A 19,719-nucleotide genomic window follows, 5' to 3' on the forward strand; every position below is an offset into this window, starting at 1 on the left:
AGGTTTACCCCTCTGAAGGGTTTGCTCTCTCTGTTAACTCCTGTTTAACGCCAGTGCCCCCAGCCCGCCCTGGAGAATGGATTTCATCACCCACCCATCCCTTCGGCTGAGCTGCCAGAGCTCCCAGCTCGTGCACTCAGGCCCCCAGGGACCCTCTAGCAGCAGCAGGCTGCCCACACCCCACTTTTAAAAGCACAAACCAAGCAGATTTATTAAGCTTTCCGGTCGTTCCATACCCTCTCCTCAGGCCTCAAGCCACTCGAGAGAGAGAGAGAGAGCTAGGCAGAGCAGAGGGCATGCTGCTGGGCAGCGATGCCTTCGCACCATCCCCCAGGAGCGTGCTATACTTGGCTATCCCCGGTGGATTCAGAGAACAGCCTTGCCTCCAGCACCCCTTGTGAGATACACAGTCGCCCTCCTGCCCATGACATGGGAGGGCAGGCAGACAGGAAGGTCCTGGAGATCGCGCCCCCCCAACAAATCCAGTGAGCCCCACAGGATCCTGTCTGAGCTGCGCTCTGGCCACTGTGACCCAGAGAAACAGAACAGGGCTCTCGCCCTGCTAGTCTGTGAGTGACTTGGGGGCTCAACAGGGAGTGGGCAGGGAGGGAGGTTTAAATACATTCAAACCCAAATGCCACCCTGCCCCAGCTCCCTGCAGGGGGAGTCTTTCCCAGCCGAAGCTCTCCGGGGCCGGGGCTGACGTAGCACTGAAATCCCCATGGAAAGTGCATTTCACAGGCACTCTTGCTCATTCTCAGCCAGGGTGAACGGAACTGCCCCACAGCAACAACGGCCCCCCCGGCCCTGCCTCAGGCTGCTCTGCACCTCCCCAGCAAGGCCAGCAGGTTCCCCTCTCCAGGGGAACATAGCGCTGGGGAGGCTGCCAGACGGCTCTGGAGATGTGCAGCCAGAAAACAGGCACAGCAGCAGGACAAGCTCCCCCCACCCCACCCCAGCATGCCTCAGCCCTGCAGCAAAGCCTCTGGAGTGAGGGGACCGGTCCCTGCCCGCCCCTCTGCCGAGAAGAGCTACAAGGGGTCATTACAATGAGCTTGCCTGGACGCTTTGGTGACGTGGGCACTTGGCCCACTAAGGGACCCACCAGGGGGCAGCTGACATCAGATGACGATATCCTTTGGTCACTGCTGGATCTGGACTGGTGACTAGCAATGACAGATGCCCCGCAGCCCTGTGAGCCAGCCTGTGGCATGAGCTAGCAAACTCTGAGGAGGAGGGACCTTGTCCCACTGGGCATCCCTCCCTTCCCCAGCCGGCCCCTACCATGGCACTCACCATTTATTCTGAGATGCTGACTGCGTGTCAGTGCTGCTGGCTGCCAACCACCACTCACTGGCATTTCGGTGAGCCCAAACAGGGCAATGAGTGGCTTGGGGACCGCCCAGCCCCTGGGCAACGACTGTGTGAGGGCAGTGGCAGGCAGGATCCGCCCAGACCCTTGTACGCGGGGCTCAGATCGGGCTGTGGGAGGGAATCCCTTTGGGGAAGTGAGTTGCTGCCTCCACTCCCCTCCCCTCCCCGGAATTTGAACTCAATACACTTGTCGAAACTCTGACCACAAATTTGGAGGCAGAGGCATCTGTCTGGTTTCCTGCTTCCGGCTCCGTCAGACAGTCCCCGTATGAGACCAGCCCCGTGTCAGAGGAGAGCCTCTCCCCAGAGCCAGCCCCAGTCAAGTACTGACTTCTCTAGGGGGTCTCCCTCTCACACAAGACCACCATATGCCAGCTTCACTACTCAACCGACCCCAGACAGCAGGGAGGAAAGGGCCACAGCGGGCGACGGTGACACCAGCATGCTGCAGCCCGGCTCCTGGCTGGCACGTGGCTGCCGTGAGCCTTGTGCCAGTGCTGCAAGGTGCTGGGCAGCACCACTCCACAGCCTTGGCCTGGCCAGCAGCAATTCCCACACGGCCCCACAGCGCAGGGCTACGTGCAGGCAGGTACTGCTGCTGCCCCTCAGCACAGCCTACACTGCACGTGTGGCTGGGGTCCGGGCTAATGCACCCGCCTTGGTAACAAAAGCGTAAGCCACAGAGATGCTGACAGGCTTTCTACAATGCCAGAGCTTGTTCCACAGAAAACTGGCTCCTCTAAGCTGCTTTTTATCCTCCTGCGTTCGATTGATCTCTGGTTCTCCTACCCCTCCCGTTATTTATACTTGGTTATTTATTCTGTCCCACTTTGCTTTGCCAGAATTCTATCGGCAGGGCCAGTGCTCAGACTGCTCTGGTTAGCTCCCCTGGACACAGCGAGCGAACGGTTCTCCATGGGTCTGCTCGGTAACGAGACTGATCACACAGGCACCAGAATGCTCCTGACAGGGGGTGGAAAAGGCTCCAGGCTGGTCCTTTACCAAGCAAAGATTTAAGCCAGAGTCGTCAGTAGGTGGACCGGGGGCCAAAAGCCAGACCTCCAGACACTTTTGAATGGGCTGCAAAATCGTTTTATTTATTTTTATTATTATTATTTCTTATTATTTTCTCTGGAGTCTGGACCTTGACAAAAGAGAACTGCTTACCCCTAGCTTAAGCCAACGCTGCAGATCCAGAGGGGAATTCAGTGACGCCCAAGAACGAACTCACCAGCACCCAGACACCACGGTGGTGGGCACACAGCAACGCCCCAGGCCAGGGAAATCCCTGCTGTGGGAGCAGTTGTACTCATCTCCCAGCCAATGCAGCCTCACGCACTGGCGGTGCCAAGGCAGCCCAAGTCGTTGCCATCACAGGCCCTGTCCAGAGGAGCAGCAGAGTCTGGCTCGGCCTGGATCCTCGCAGCCCAGGGACTAGGAGATAGCCCTTTTAACTCCAAGCATCACCAGAGGCAGCATATTCCAGGGGTCTGACTCCTCCCCACACCTGACTGCACTAGAGCCCTTTCCGGCCCTGGAAAGCTGCTCCAGAGCAGCACCGCTGACAAATAAAGGGGCTTGGAGAAATAAATCTGCCAGCCAGCACATCTCAAGGGCAGGGCCTGGAAGCAGAAATCTCCAGCTACCCCCTCCGTACAATGCAGGCCAGAGTCAAGGCTCAGCAAGCTCAATGGACCATACCTTCCCACCCGCGCGACCAGATAGGAGCCTTCCCCGGAGCACTGGGGGGCACTGCAATGCCACTGGGAAGTGCCCAAGAGGCTGCCCCAGCAGCCCTCCCAGCTCCAAAAGGTTTGCTAAGGTGCCAGCGTTAACAAACACACCGTGCAGGGTTCTCTAACACAGATTTGCTAACATCTAGAGTCCCCAGGACGGTTAACCAGGGCTCTCCTCCGGGGACCACACTCGTCACGCAGCAGGCAGGAGCCGGCCGCACTCTCAGCAGGCCACAAGGGAAATCACACCTTGCCCACATGTTGCAGACTTCCCCCAGGGCACCTGCAAAGCCTGGATGCCCGTTAGACTGAGCCATGGCAGGGCAAATGACTGGGAAACATCAGCACGTCTCCAATACACCCTGGGCAGCATCTAAAAATAGGCCAGCCTTACAATGGTGGCCTGCTGGCCCCGCCAGGCACCCTGAGAGCCAAGCGCGCTCCACCTCTGAGCTCTGGGCCCGTTCTAGACACTCATGCGAGGGGAAAGAGCCCTTACCTGGAGAACCTTCTATCTTACCAGCGAGGTGGGGCTGGGGCCCTGGCAGCGCCCGAGAGGAGAGGGCCAAGCAGGCAGCCGGGCAGGGCGTCCGCTGCAAAGAGAGCGAGCGTAACGCGATAGGTAAGCCAAGTGTCAGTTCCCCAGCGCTGCAGCCAGAGGCACAGGGACAGCTGGGCTGATAGGCCACCCTAAAAATAGCCAAAGAATGCAAGGCAGAGCGCAAGCCTGCCCTGCTCCCTGTCGCCAGCCCCCACCCCCCGCTCCCCACTCGCCTTTGGCTGGCCTTTGAATGCACACATGGAAAGAGCTGCACCACCGGGGTAAGGGCCTCGCTGCAGGGAGAGGAAGTGATGTGGGCGTCTGGCAGCCGGGCTGCTAACGAAGCTCTGCGGAAGGAAACCCTCCTCCAAGGGGAGCGCGGCCGCCACGAGCACCTCACCCGCCACACTGCCAGCTACCCAGGGGAAACAGGACTGGGCACTGCACCTGGCCCTGCAGAACAGCAGCTGTGGCCAGGGAGCCTTGGGACACAGGCTCGTGTTACAGGAAAGCCTGCATGAACACGGGAAAGACAACCCCCACACGAGAGGGGCCAGAGCCCTCCTGAGCTGAGACCTCTATGGCTCGGGGGCGGGGACAGCCCCACTGGTTTCCACGTGCTGTTCCCATACCAGCGCTGTGCCCTGCTCCAGGCCCTGTGCCATGGGAGGGTGCTAGACGGAAGAAGTAACTGCAGCTCTTCCACAAGCAGCAAAGGGAGGAGCCTGGCCCGACACTGGCTGACTAACACCTGGGCGATAGGGCGTGTACACGGAGCACAAATAACCACTCCGGGCAGCAGGCAGGAAACAGGGCGGGGGGAGCAGCAGAAATGCAGCCATGCTCCCCAGGTGGCTGCTTGCTCTGCTGGCAGCCAGAGCTCCTGGAGAGCAGGGGCAGCCAGCGACTCAGGGAAGGGATTACCCTCTGTGTGTCTGCTCCAGCCTCAGGGGAAGAGTCTGCTCCAAGCAGCCACACTGGGTTCCTTCTTAAAAAGCTTCCCCCGGCTGCAGCTCTGCCAGTGACAGAGCTAGATTTTAACCACCGGGTCCTCTAACTGCCCAGCCTAGGGGGCAGTGATCAGAGCCTGTCACCACCAGGGAGACACACTAAGGAAGAAAGTCCACCACGCAAGGCCAGTGTCTTTCTGACTATGGCATTACCTTATGGATTCACACATACTCCTGGGGCTCGAGGTGCCAAACACTGGTGTCCCCGAGCCTGGCTCACTGGGGTACCTGCAAGCAAGGCTTCTAGATCCAGCCAGATCACAGGGTCTGCGGCTCTCTGGCTGCCCTCCCCAAATGGATGCCCATACATATTCCAGCCCAAATCTGGAGGGGTCCATATGTAGGACCTGACAGAGAGAAACCCATTTCAGGCCCAACATTTGGTCTGCATTGGTAAAACATCTGACAAAGCCTCATAGGAATAGAAACAGTGCCCTGACATCTTACATGTGCAGTGAAATATTTACCCGGGGTGGGAGAGGACAGGGGGACGTTAACTCTTGTCCCCCCTGAATCCAATCCCAAGAGCACAGGAACCAGCCATGGAAACTACGGCGGAATGGCCTGGTTTGTATTTATGGCCTGAGCACAGTGAAAAGGCATGAGCAGGCAGCATCCAGGGGGAGAAGCCAACCAGAGCATCTCTGTTCTGCTCTCCTCAGGGGGCTGGTAGCAAACTGGAAGAATTATGCTAAGAGGACCCCACACCTCAGTGCTAGGGGGTAGGACAGGACCCTCTCCTCACCAACAGGTGCCTGGCGAGAGTCCAATGAGCCCATGGTCTTTGCCAGGGAGACAGCCTGGGCGTTTGGGACCTGCCAAGGAGAGGGGGCCAGGATCACAGGGTCCCCAGCGTGGGAGAGAAGGTGGCAGCAGTAATCTATCCGGCTTGGGGGGAGTAACATGGTGCAGCAGGAGTGCGAGTACCCCCGTGAGTACAGCCAGCACACGGAGGGCAGCACACGCAAAGGCACAAAAACAATCCCTGACTTTTTAAGTCTGCCTTAGCCTTTCAGAACCCACTGTGCCCAGCAGATGGCGCAGGCCTCCCGCTCCCAGCTGGCTGCGCTCTGCGCGTGCACCCTTCGCTAGCCGTGACAGGTCCGTGCAAGGCGCACAGATTTGCCGTGGCGAGGGCACCACCCACTCCTGGAGAAGCAGAGGCATCCGGATGACTTGCGGAGCATGAGCCTGGCTCTGGAGCACTTCCCTCAGGGAGACAGGGTGGGGGTGGACACAGGTTGGTGCGAAAGCAAAACCACCGGGAGCTGAACTGTGCAGCTAAGCCCTGGTGCTGACACAGAAAAGCAAGGTCCTGACAGCTCAGTCACTAACAACCCCATGGCCCTTTCCCCACAGGGGTGCCAGCCCCCAGCACTCTGGCCAAACCCCAGTCGGAGCGATTGTATCCCGCCATGCTGCAGCTTCACGTCCTGCTCGGAGCTGCCCTGTAACACTCAGTGTTAAACATCTACTGCATTCCGCTTTCAGAGGTGGCTGCTCTCAGCAGCCGATGCAGTACTGCATAGCCCGCTTAGCCGAAACGCCCATTCCAGCCAAGTGGGCCAGAGGACCCTCAGGACACAGGGCCAGACACCAAGCTTGTAGAGGGCTCCAGGATCCTCCAGGAGGAAAAGTCATGTATCAGCATGTTCTCACTACAGAAACCAGGAGGCCAGCAGGAAATACCCAGAGAACGCTCCTGTCTGCCCCAGGAGGCACGTCAGGCTGTCTCTAGGAGACACCAATATCTCCGTGGCCATTCCCAATCCTGCAGCACCCTCATTCTAGTCCTGGGCCCCCACTCAGCTTTGACAATGCCCCATATTTGCTGGCATGCCCCCAGATTACACAGAGCCTTTGAAAGGGTATCCCCTCTGCGGTCCTGCCCTCAGTGAGCCCTGAGCTTGGCAGCAGGTCTCCTGTGTAACATCCGGGGGAGGGGGTGACCAGTCCATGAAGACCCGCAGCCCACAACGCCTGAGGCCGTGACACTCGAAACAAGAAAGCCTGTGAGAAGAGCGATCTGGCTGGGAGAGCAAACCATGAGTTAATCGCCCTGTACTGAATTGCCCTGTGTCCCAGGCCAGAGTTACACACCCCTGCCGCAGCCAGCAGGCCTCTATTGTCATTTGTTCCTAATAAGTGCTAATTAGCAGTAGCTGGGTTAACCCGCCTGTCTACCAAGCAGCGAGACAGTTGCGTGTTCCACAGGCAGCCAGCACTCCCCCAGCCCCAGGCATCAGGGTGGCTGGAGGGCAGAACCCAGAGCAGCGCTGGGGTGCTGGGACAGAGAGAGACCAACAGGGTGAAGGAGGGGCATGGTGCTGCATTCTCCCACCAGGCACCTCCATTTGCTTAACCCTCCTCACGTTCCCCTGCACTCCCCCAAGGCCGCAGGGTCATGCTGGGATCCTTACGTCTCAGCAGCAGAGGGGAGGGCAGGACGGGCCATGCTGCAGAACCCCAGGAGTTACAGTTGGCCCCCCCCCCAGAGGGGAAAAGCAGAGAAGTGAGCATCAGGGCAGGTCCATGGTGCCTTAGCAGCATCCCCTCCAGCCCTCAGAGGGAAGGGCCCCTCGGGGACTGGGGGCTCCCACTCCCCAAGTTCAGAAATATGCCTGCAGCCCAGAGCTGGGCCCGCAAAACCGGGGCATTCTCGCTGGCTCGCTCCCCAACCACACCAGCCAAGTTGACAGTAAAGCAGCTTTTGCTGCAAAGCTCGGTAGTGAACGTACAACCGTGTCCATGGCAACAGACGGGAATACAGCCCTGGGAAGATGAATGAGATCGGGGGGTTCCTCCCACTTGCTCCAGCGTTTGCCAGAAGCGGGACAGGACAAACCACAGCACACGAATGGCACAGGCCAAGAGATGGTGTAGCCCTGGGCAAACTCTCAGCCCACCGGCAGCAATGCCCTGGGGCGTGTCGCACAACCCCCAGGTGAGGATGGGCCGCCAGAATCCCAAACTGCCCAGCCCAGCTCTGCAGGGCCCACGGAGGCTCCAAGGATTCTCGTTGGACCCCTGCTGCTGAGACCTGCCTTTGCGCTGGGCCTGGGGAGAGTCCCCCTCTCACGCACACCCTCAGGCAGCACACTGCAGGTTCCTGCCCCCCTGCAGCCAGCATGGCCCAGGTTCAACGCGAGGGACTGCTCACCTCTGGCACAGCAGTAAGTTCAATACCTGCCATAAAAATAAGACACTCACGGAGAGGAGGTCTGTCAAGGGGCAAGGGCAGGCCCAGGACAGCTGCAAAGACAGAGCCCATCTCCCTGGGAATGGCAGAGGGAGCTGCCTGCCCTCCCCCTTCCAGGCCCCCCATGCAATGGCCAGCAGTGGAGTCAGGCTCCGGCTCTGGGAGGCTGGCTGAAGGACATTGTAGTCGGGTTTTGGCTTTTCAATCCGAGGCAGCCTGGAGCCCCCAAAAGGAGGATTTTAGAAGGGTGCGTATGTCACCTTCCAGCCCCACACATGCAGCCTGCCTCTGTTCGGCTGGTTCTACGGAACTCTGCAGCATGGCATCGGGGGAACTGGCAGCCTAGGAGTTAACAGGCCAGCTGCAGTTGGCAGCAATGCAGTTGTTTCCCCAGGGAAGGAACCAGCTTGCTCAGATGCCAGGAGACAGAAGAAGCTGGCACCCAGTTAGACCTGTTTCCAGGCAGGCAGTGTGCAGCCCTGGGGAGATCCCAGCTCACCAGGAGACACTGGCTTCCCATGGCCAGGATCCACAGGCACCAGGCTGAGGTGAAAAGACAGGGCTGAGAGTTTCAGAGCAATACCCACGCCTTCTCCATCCCCCACGACAACGCTTTGCACTCTCCACCAGTGCAAGAGGTGTGCCCAGAGCTCGATAAATACAGCGGGCCCCAGGAGCCCTGACGGGAGATCTGCACGGAGTTCACTTCAGCATCACAAAGAACAGGCGAGAAAGGAGCAGCTGCCCCACCTGCGCAGCTGCCCCGCAGCAGTGGTGAGCTGCAGTCCACACCGATACACCAAGAGTGGGGAGGAGACAGCTCAGAGCAATCCCTCGAGCTGGAGAGCAGACACTAGCCCTTCAGCTGGCACTAAGCCACCTGCTCATTTCTCCCCCCAAAGCCTCCTGGCCATGGCAGCGCTGCTGAGTGCTGTCACAGAGTCCCCGGGTGATGCTCTGGAACTGCTCCCTACGAAGCCAGGCAGGACTCTGGGGAAGTCTCCTCTCTGTGAGCAGCCTGTCTGCAGGACACAAAGCTCACCCAGCTTCCACCTTCCTGGGTCTGACCTCGGAGCATTCAGCATCCTCTGCCCCTCCGTGTGCTTCCCACAGCGAGTCCGCCCAGGCGGGGTCCTGGGGAAGCCAGAGGGTCCTGCCCCCCAACTCCGCAGTCAGACGGGACTCTCAGCCAGCCAGTAAAACAGAGGTTTATTAGATGACAGGAACATGGTCTAACACAGAGCTTGTAGGTGCAGAGAACAGGACCCCTCAGCTGGGTCCATTTTGGGGGGCGATGAGCCAGACAACCCCGTCTGCCCTTCACTCCATGTCTCCATCCAGCCCCAAACTGAAACTCCCTCCAGCCCCTCCTCCTCTGGGCTTTGTCCCTTTCCCCAGACCAGGAGGTCACCGGATTCCTTTGCTCTCCAAAACTTTAGCTCTCACCTTGCAGGGGGGAAGGGCCCAGGCCATCAGTGGCTAGGAAACAGGGTGTCGGCCGCTCTCTGTGTCCAGACCCCTGCACACACCTGCCCTCTAGGGCTCTGCAACGATCATACACCCTTACCCCACCACCTAGATACTTAAGAACTGCCTAGGGGAAACTGAGGCACCCCCACACTATTCAGAGGAAACATTAAGAACAGTCCCACTTCGTCACAAGTGCACCTTCCATTGAGAGCATGTGCGGTTCCCACTCAAAAAAGGGCTGCCTGAGACACTCGCACTGCCCCCCGCGTCCATTCAGCATACACGCAGCTGCCTAGGAGGGATGGGATGTTCCAGGGAAACTGGTGGTGGCCGGCAACTCCCTACCCTCAGAGCAGGCACAGCACTGGTGGCAGCGGGGCGAACTTCCCCTGCGCTCCCTGGCCTGCAGCCCCCACAGGCCTGACTGTGAGCCCAGAGGGACAGCTAAGCTCACACTCACAAACACAGCAGCTGCTGAATCAGAACCAAGACATGGGCCCACTTAGCCCAGCAACCTGCCTCCAGGGCCGATTCCTGCTTGGGTGCTTCAGAGACAGGAGTGCAGCTGGTCATTGCACACCGCTGTTCACAGGGCGAAGGGCGGGTTCCCTCCTGACCCCTGCAGTGGGGAACTGGGGCCCTGAAGCAGGAGGTTTGGCCACCTTTATCCTTAGCCTGGTAGATGAAAAGCTCCAAGTATTGTTAATGCTCACAGCAGGAATGAAAGTCTCCCCCACGGCACATGTGTAGCTTTCGCTTATCGGCAGGACAGCTCCTGTCTCATAACAGGCTAACAAGGAGCTGCAAGGACAAATGCCCCTGTGCCCCGGGAGGGTGAGGGACTTGGCGCAGCCTCTGGGCTCCAGAAATGGACAGGAGCAGACTGAGGTTTTCCCTGACACCGGGTAAAGGCTAGCATCCTCTGCCAAATGGGAAGAGGTGCGAGTGCTCCAGCCCCTCCGAGGCACCAGGCCAGCACTGCGGTTTAAGGCACTGCCAGGCATTTCCCACCAGTGTTTCTGGGAAGAGCTCTGTGTTGCAGGTTTGTCTCTGAGAACCAGGCACTTCCCTGACACATGTCCATCCTTCACACCAGCAGCCCTGGGAGAGCCCAGTGTGCTGCAAAGAAGAGAGGGAGGCACGTGAGGCGTGTAAGCGGCTCAGTGCCCCACGGGGGCTGAAGAAGGGAACAAGCAAGCCCCCGCTGGCCAGTCACAAGGAGGGGCAGAGAGGGGCAATGGGCAGACAGCCTGGAGGAAAGGCACTTTGCTACCACGGTGAGGGGCCCCGGAGAATGAGGGGAACAGGTGGAGAGGAGTGAGGGCAAAGTGATGGTGGAGATCCCAGGAGCAGGGGGAGGGAGATAGGAGGGTCTCCAGAGAGCTACCAAGAGCCCCATCCCAGAGCTCCTCTTTCCACAGGAGCCAGGCGGCACTTGGCTCTCCCAGGCTCCCCACTCCAGTCCTTGCCCTCACAACTTCCTCTCCCTCCAGCTGAGATCCCTTCCTGCTGCAAAGAAGTCCTGGCAGGGCAAATTCCCTGCACTCAAGACATTCCAGATCACAGGCAGAGGGACAAGCACCTCCAGAGGCTGCATTCCAGACCCCCCCAGGACTCAAGCCAATGTGCATGCAGGGATGGACAGAGGGAGCCAAATCACTCATCAGCACAGGAAATTCCCAAGCGCTCGGGGTTTCCTGGAAAGTAGGACCTGTGGGGTAGGGGTCAGAGGTTGCGGAGCAGCATGCAATGTTGGGGGCCAGGCCTGACACCCAGTGCTGTTCATGTCACACAGCAGCAGCCAGGACACTGGGGAGCGAGGCAGAGCACTGGAGGGGGGCTGCATTACCAACACACACCCCCAAAGCAGAGTCCTGAGCAGCAGCAGTGGGGCCCACACTCCCAGTACAGCCATGCGTACCTGGAGAAAGTCACCAACTCCCCCATCTGGGCCTGTCCTGGGGACACCGCCCCACTCCCTCATCTGTGCCCACCAAGGTATCAACAAGCAGAGGAAGAAGATGGGCTATCCCTCCCCCATGGAGCACACACCTTCTCGGTGCCCTTTGGGACCTACCTGTTCCCGCCACACATCCCCTCACCGAGGCAGCACCCAAGGAGTCTGCCAGCCCCACCTGCTGACCTGGACAGGGTGGGGAGCTGTGACCTGGCTTGCTCGGCACATCCCACAAGCTGCCGGTGCAGAGCCCAAATGTCACGGAGTCCGTGAGCGATGCTCTGGAACTGCTCCCTACAAAGCTAGGCAGGACTCTAGGGAAGTCTCCTTTCTGTGAGCAGCCTGTCTGCAGGACACACAGCTCACACAGCTTCCACCTTCCTGGGTCTGACCTCGGAGCATTCAGCATCCTCTGCCCCTCCGTGCGCTTCCCACAGCAAGTCCACCCAGGCAGGCTCCTGGGGAAGCCAGAGGGTCCTGCCCCCCAACTCCACAGTCAGACGTGACTCTCAGCCAGCCAGTAAAACAGAGGTTTATTAGACGACAGGAACATGGTCTAAAACAGAGCTTGTAGGTGCAGAGAACAGGACCCCTCAGCTGGGTCCATTTTGGGGGGCAGTGAGCCAGACAACCATGTCTGCCCTTCACTCCATGTCCCCAGCCAGCCCCAAACTGAAACTCTCTCCAGCCCCTCCTCCTCTGGGCTTTGTCCCTTTCCTGGGCCAGGAGGTCACCGGATTCCTTTCTTCTCCAACCCTTTAGCTCTCACCTTGCAGGGGGGAAGGGCCCAGGCCATCAGTTGCCCAGAAACAGGGTGTTGGCCATTCTCTATGTCCAGACCCCTGCACACACCTGCCCTCTAGGGCTCTGCAATGATCATACACCCTTACCCCACCACCTAGATACTTAAGGACTGCCTAGGAGAAACTGAGGCACCCCCACACTATTCAGAGAAAACATTAAGAACAGTCCCACTTCATCACACCAGAGGAATCAGCTCCCACACACAGGAAGGAACTCAGAGCAAGGCCCTGTTCTGGTGCCTCTCCTGTGGCCAGATTCCCTGAGATAAAGGGAAACAGGAAGAGAGCCCCAGGGCTCTGGGGCAGCAGGTTCCTGAGACTCTGCCCCCTGGAGAGGGAGATAAACCAGGAACACCTGCAGCCCAACAGGGAAAAAAAGCTGCCCTCTCAATCCAACTACCTGCCCGTCTGCGCAGCCCTGCGAGGGGCCAGCTGTATTGCAGAACAACCCCAGCGGGAGAGCCGTGATCCCCCAGGCTGCCTCCTGGGATTACTTTGGCAGCAGCACGCATCAGACTGGGCTCTGACAGAGCCAAGCAGCCCTGGCCAAGCACCTGCAACCACAGTGCTGCATTCTCCTGCTTGCACTATGCTGTGCCCCAAAGGTGCCGCTACAGACGGAAAAACACGGCAGGTCACGAGCAGGGGCGGAGGGAGGGGACAAGCCGCTCCCCAGCCCCTGGAATTCACTCGGACACATGCACACCACCACACCTTGCCAGGGGAACAGTGGATAACTGTCCCATTGGGCTGAAATCCCCAAACTCATTCCACTTAGCCCCCAAGGAGCTGCCTGGTAGTGATGGCTTTTAGCCACAGCGGCCCTGAGAACAGTCTAGCCAGTGATCTAGAGCCCAAAACTCCTTGTTACCCCAGGTATCGCTCTCTTACTTGATCATTTTTCATCCTGAGACCTCAGCAGCCTCCGCCTGTCTGTTCCCCAGAAATTCAGGAAGCTCCCTGCCTGGCTCCCTCAGCCAGCCACGGCTCAAAGGAAACAGAACAGGGATCTAAAAGCAAGATGAAGCAGTTCCTTCCTTGGACATCACCACTGGCACTTCCTACCAGCCCAGCCTGGCAATGCTTCATCTGCAATACAAGCAATTCCCCCTCTTTCCCTTCCCCACCCCAAGCACATCTGTGCCTGGGTAGGACTGGACACCGAAGCACGTAGACCCATGCTACAGAAAGCATGCCTGCCATCTATCCATGCCCGCAAGGAAGTAATTGCCTCAGCCATTTTCTCGGCATAGCCATGTCCCCTGGGAAGGTCTGGCCAGTCACTGGGCTGGGAGTACTCACTGGACCAAGCTCCAGCAGAGCTGCGATGGAAGGAAACAAGCCAGGCTCAAGCTCTGTGCAGGGTCTTGTCCTGGAGTTCAGTGCACTGGGGGAAGACAACGCCAATGTTTGGAGCTGTGCAGTTCCAAGATTTCATCAGCCCTGTGAGGACACTGTCCTGTTTTGCCCCACCCTTGGCTGCTGCCCTCCTTAGAGGATGACACGTTTTACTACAGCAGTGAACTGTGGAGACATGGTCCATGCGGCAGTGTGAAGCGCCAGGACTGGAGAATACCCTAGTCAATTTCTGAGGGTCTTTGGCAAAGATTCATCATCTGAGTGATGTCAAATTCCCTTAAGGAGCAAGAAAGGGTTTATGGCCCCAGCTCAGAGGGCATCTGACTACCACTGGAGCACAGGGCCCTGGGATCAGCTTGACTGCTGCAGTTCATCCCCACAACTCGTCCCTTGCCTAGGTCTTTAGGTCATTTTCCATCCAATGATGCTGGCCATAACATTCCCAGAGCCAGTGGCCTGAGAGTGCAAAGACGTTTCATATTCTCCTAACTGCCTCAGGATTTATCTCTGTAGCTGGTTGGCTGCTGACCAGCATCCCCAAGGGACAAATTATGGGTAACCACAGACGACTGTGGAGGAGAATACCCTGAAACCAGCCCTCTGCCATTTGCTGACCAATATTAATACTAGGATTTGCCAGAGCCTTCCAAAGAGCGGCCTTTGCCCGTACTCTGCTCAGCAGGAGAGTTTGTTCAAAGCTGGTGAGAAAAAGACACCCTCCTCAACCTGTGTGCAACAGCGGCCTGGCCCAAGCAATGGGACGATGCCAAATCTGGGGCTCCTGACTACAAACATTCCCTCCCGTGTCCTCTTCCTCTTCACTGTGACCAGCATGCCAGGCGGTAGGGCAGTGAAGGCTGGGCTCTGGCCTAGGCAGAGAGAAACATGACCCAGCCCCAGATCTGAACTCCCCTGAGCTCTGGGGAAGGTCACAGCCAGAAGCCCAGCAGGCCTGACAGCTGTTAGGGCTCCCTACTCCTAGCCCCCCAGACCATCTCTCACACCTGCCCCCAGGCAGTGCACTGGAATAAGCCAGGTCCAAGCCTCCTTGGCTGGAGGGAGAGCGACCACGACATGGGCAGGTGGTAGTGGGAATCTAGAGCAGGGCAGGAGAAGTTTCCCATATCGGAAAGGGCTGGGAGGACACACGTTGAGATGAGTTATTAGCAGAAAGGTCAAGGCCACTTCGTGTCCATTGGGGAGCCCTAGGCTAGCCAGGATACGTTCAATGCACAGGAATTTTTGCACATGAACATTTCCATGTCCCAGCCTGCGGCTATACCTCCCTCTGCCAAGGGGAGGAGAAAGGCCAGGACTGAGCAGCCACAGAGCAGGGCAGTCCAAACCCTATAGCCCACAGAGCATGGGGCAGCAGACTCACAAGGCCTGAACGCTGGAAAGTGACGCACAGCTCAGGAATGTGGCGGCAGCTGCAGCCAGGAGGTGCCTAGGGCGATGGGAGTCGGGGCAGGGAGACTGAGCTGAGACTGGCATGCCAATCCCATCTGCACGGATGACACTGGTGACTCTGCTGAGCTCAGACACGCCCTGGGCTGCAGGCCATGAGCCCTGATCTCCCGCTGGAACACAGGAGACTGGAGGTGGGTCTATCCTCCCCATGCTCAGTCACTGGGGGATCCCACCAGCTATTGCAGGGAGACAGTTTACCCTCTCTGCAGCGAGCAGAACAGTTCACAGACAATGACTGCCCAGCCCAAAGATGGGGAGTTCTCTTGCCGGGGGGTCTCTGCCACAAAGAACACCACAGCCTGCTCTGGGCAGCTCATCGGGCCCGTGGCCAGGCTGACAGAAAGCAGGAAGTTTTTCGGATGGCAGCTGCTGGGACCCGCTGTTTTTCAGAGGTTTAGCTTGCAGGCCAATGGTGCGGACAACAGCTCTCTAGCCCCACAGCAGGACCCCCTGCCCGACTCCAGATGCACACTGCCTTCCCCTGCCATGTTCCACCAGGGCTTCCCACACAGCCGGGCGGACTCCAGATGCAGCCCACTTTATTGTGGGGCCGTGGAGGAGGTTTGCTCTGCAATTTAAGGGTTCCTCGACTAATCACCCAGCGTCTCCAGGGCTGTGCAGCACCGAGGGCAGGAAGAGGCCCCGGAAAAGCGGCCCCCGGTGTCCCTCATCAGATGGGACTGACCTATTGGAGCAGGATGAAGCTGTCACCTGAACTCTGCACTGCAGAAACAGAGCTCCAGGGAGTCTCGCACGGGATCCATCCCCCTCACTCAGGTCTCATCACTCGACTTGGGGCCCTGCACAGGGCCAAATCCACAGCAATCCCGAACAAAGCTTCATCTCTCCCAATTAAAGCATTCTGTTCCCTCACACTCCGGAGGGTGGGAGGCAAAAAGCGGCTTGCACGGTGTGGTCAGGGTGACGGTAGATCTCAGCTTGCGCCAAGCAGCCTGGGCATAGTGCATGCTGGCATTTGGACTCTCCCTGGTGCCACACTCCCTTGGGGCAGGTGAGGCCGGCTGCATTTTCCTCCTTTCTTTGTAAACGAGCAGCCCTGGGGCCCCTGCAAAGCTGCCCCTGCTGTGTTGGTGCAGCTAACTGCGCGTGGCCCTGCATTACAGATCCAAGGGTCTAGAGAAACGGCACCACGACATGGGTTTCGATCCACTAGTGACAAAGCACAGCGCAGGCCAAGCAAAGCATGGCTGGATCAATCTCCTCCCCCGCAGGCATGGCAGAGACACGTTGCTTCCAAGCCAGGGAGTGCATCAGGCAGAGGGAGCTCCACACCCAGTGTCCTCGCTACAAATACGAGGCAATTCCTTCCCAGGAGCAAGAGCCAGTCAGCATGCTGCAGATGCTGCAACAGGAGACACACACGCCGGGGCAGCGGAAGCACTCTCTCCTCAACACTAGGGACCACACGTTGGTTCCGGACTCTTCCCTGGTGCCGCAGCACCTCCTGCTGCCCCGGCAGAGTGGGGAGGGGGAAGCAGTGGGGCAGGGGCCTGAGGATGCTCAGAAGGACAGTGTGGGCGCAGGGGAGTGAATCCCAAGCAGATGGAGTGTCACAAGGATAGGAGCAACCCTCACTGCTGTGGGGACACAGGAGCAGCGGGGGGGCTGCCGGGGTTTAAGGGACACCTGCAAGGTTTAGGTGGAGGGCAGCTGGGAAGGAGATGTGTACATTGGTAAGAGTGCTGAAGTGCAGCAGAGTAGGGGGACAGTCTGGGGAAGAGAGAAACCGGGCAGGGCAGGGCAGCCCCGTTCCCAGCTGTGACGCGAAGAGAGATGCAGCGGGACAGGGAGGCTTTTACCTCCTCCCAGGTGCTATACAGGAGCCCAGCATACACACCTGACAAGCCTTTGGCACCTCTCCTCCCTGCCAGGGCTCAGAAGGCCAACAGCCCAGCCTGCCCACGCAGCGAGTCATGGCGGGTTAGCCACGGAGAGTTGTGGCTCTGACCTGGCTGGGCGTCGGGAACAAGCAGAGGGCTGCAAAGAGACTGGAGCCTCCCCACCCGCCCGCTGCTCTGGTTCTGTGCTCCGGAATGCCACTCTCGGCAGCTCAGCCTCTCCCTTGGGCCCCTGGCTGCTCACAGCCAGGATTTCTGCTCCACCAGCAGATTCCTCTCATTCCTCCTCAGAGCCATATGGAGCCGCTGCAGCAGAGACCACCCTCGCCCAGCAGCTGGAGACAGCTCCCTACCCTTCCTCAGCACCACCCTGCCACCCCTCACTCCAAAGCCCCCAGCCCAGAGGGCTCCAGCCCTGACCCCAGCCCCACCAACGCCCAAGACCTATCACAAGTCTATTCACTCCTGGATGGGGCGTAGGAGTGTCACGGAGTCCCCAGGTGTGACGAAGTGGGACTGTTCTTAATGGTTCCTCTGAATAGTGTGGGGGTGCCTCAGTTTCCCCTAGGCAGTTCTTAAGTATCTAGGGGGTGGGGTAAGGGTGTATGATCGTTGCAGAGCCCTAGAGGGCAGGTGTGTGCGGGCGTCTGGACACAGAGAATGGCCGATACCCTGTTTCCGGGCCACTGATGGCCTGGGCCCTTCCCCCCCTGCAAGGTGAGAGCTAAAGGGTTGGAGAACAAAGGAATCAGGTGACCTCCTGGCCCAGGAAAGGGACAAAGCCCAGGGGAGGAGGGGCTGGAGAGAGTTTCAGTTTGGGGCTGGCTGGAGACATGGAGTGAAGGGCAGACCTGGTTGTCTGGCTCACTGAGAGTCCCGTCTGACTGCGGAGTTGGGGGGCAGGACCCTCTGGCTTCCCCAGGACCCTGCCTGGGCAGACTAGCTGTAGGAAGTGCATGGAGGGGCAGAGGATGCTGAATGCTCGAAGGTCAGACCCAGGAAGGTGTGAGCTGTGTGTCCTGCAGACAGGCTGCTCACAGAAAGGAGACTTCCCCAGAGTCCTGCCTGGCTTCATAGGGAGCAGTTCCAGAGCATCGCCCGGGGACTCCGTGACACCAGGTGATTCTCTGGAACTGCCCCTACGAAACCAGGCAAGACTCTGGGGGAGCCTCCTCTCTGGGAGCAGACTGTCTGCAGGACACAGCTCACACAGCTTCCACCTTCCTGGGTCTGACCTCGGAGCATTCAGCATCCTCTGCCCCTCCGTGCGCTTCCCACAGTGAGTCCGCCCAGGCAGGCTTCCGGGGGAGCCAGAGGGTCCTGCACCCCAACTTCGCAGTCAGACGGGACTCTCAGCCAGCCAGTAAAACAGAGGTTTATTAGACGACAGGAACATGGTCTAACACAGAGCTTGTAGGTACAGAGAATAGGACCCCTCAGCCGGGTCCATTTTGGGGGGCAGTGAGCCAGACAACCACGTCTGCACTTCACTCCATGTCCCCAGCCAGCCCCAAACTGAAACTCTCTCCAGCTCCTCCTCCTCTGGGCTTTGTCCCTTTCCCGGGCCAGGAGGTCACTGGATTCCTTTGTTCTCCAATCCTTTAGCTCTCACCTTGCAGCGGGGAAGGGCCCAGGCCATCAGTTGCCAGGAGACAGAGTGTCAGCCATTTATGTACACTGGCCCTTTGCTCTGCAACAATTACACCCCCTTATCCCACCCCCTAGAGACTTAAGAACTGTCTAGGGGAAACTGAGACACCCCTACAGTATTCCAAAGAAACATTAAGAACAGTCCCACTTCGTCACAAGGAGCACACAGGAGCCATGGCCTAGGCAGGGAGCTGGGGCTTTGAAGTGGCTCTGTTTCACTAGGGAGCTGGAGCACACAGAGCTTACTGGGAGCGGGTGGCGCTGCTGGGCCAGCCGGAAGCAGGCTAGGGAATGAGTCACTGGCCTATAGGATATCATTGCCCCAGAGCCCTGAATGGCATGGACCACTCCATTCCACCAGCCTGCTCCCTTACATGGGACAGGGGGGATCCAAAACCCATCGCAGACCCTCTCAGAAGCTATGAGAACCATTTGCCTAAGGGAGGCTCTGGCCTTACGCCATGGCTTGGGACACTTCCAGCTAGGCAGTGCTGGGATGACCAGGGCAGGGAGGGACAATCCTGTCCTGGCTCCCAAGAGCTGACCTGGAGGGACAGAGCACGACTTTCCCCTCTCCTCTGGAGACCCACGTTCAGCCCTGCTCAGTTATCACCAGGACGAGGCCCCTCCTCCCATCACTCCTCACCTGCTGCTCCTAAAACATACCAGAGCAGTCACTCCACCACCTGCCCCTTCCTTCGCTGCCATCTGCAGCGAGGTTCCCCTGCCCTACACCCAGCAGCGTGGGATCCAGGCAGCTCAAATGGTGGCTGAACAGGGAGAGAAATTAGAAACTTTTCTTGGAGAAACAAGAAAAAACCCAAGAAGCGTCTTCAGGATAATCGGAGCCAGGGAAAAATCCAGAGTATTTCCTGTGTCTCCTGCAACCTCTATTTCAACAGAGCAATACAGGCCAAGCCAAGGGCTACAAGTGGGGTCTGCAGCGAGAACCGTAATCAGAAAAACCCCCTCCCCCTAGCCCTTCTTTTAGCTCCTAACAGCCTCGGCTCTGGGGTTGTGCATTCAACATGCCACATCAGACCAGACATTCCCGACTAATGCTGAGATGTGGAGCCGGTGGGCCAGCGTTTGACACCGGGAAGACAGGGAAGTCAGTGGGCTCTCAAGGAGAGAGTACCTGAGCCACAGCTTGGCACCTTTGGCCAGCTAATGCACAGCCAGACCCTACAGTGATACGTTTCACTGTCCAGAGACAGGAAATCTCAGCAGTGCACCCCAAGAAGGTAGGAAAAGAGGGACTCCCAGAAATCTTCTTCTGGAGTGGGAGATG

At 58.6% G+C, this 19,719-nt stretch overlaps 1 protein-coding gene across 27 annotated transcripts in view; it reads right to left on the minus strand.

Moving 5' to 3' along the window:
• The window catches only part of MYO18A (myosin XVIIIA), a 141,906-nt gene that overhangs the window by 89,628 nt on the left and 32,559 nt on the right, over window positions 1-19,719 (minus strand). Inside the window, exon 1 of one of the 27 annotated variants that reach the window (XM_043531032.1) lies at window positions 3,610-3,693. The exons of 24 other annotated variants lie outside the window; for them this stretch is intronic. Coding sequence is in view for 2 of the 3 variants with exons in the window: in XM_043531024.1 (XP_043386959.1) it covers window positions 3,885-3,911 (27 nt within the window). In the remaining variant the exon portion in view is untranslated. Of the gene's footprint in view, window positions 1-1,296; window positions 1,506-3,609; window positions 3,694-3,884; window positions 4,001-19,719 lie in introns of those variants that run through there. 2 more of the 27 variants (XM_043531031.1, XM_043531024.1) reach the window with 2 other exon arrangements.

Source organism: Chelonia mydas, chromosome 17 (assembly GCF_015237465.2).
Source record: "Chelonia mydas isolate rCheMyd1 chromosome 17, rCheMyd1.pri.v2, whole genome shotgun sequence".
Classification (NCBI taxonomy): Eukaryota; Metazoa; Chordata; order Testudines; family Cheloniidae; genus Chelonia; species Chelonia mydas.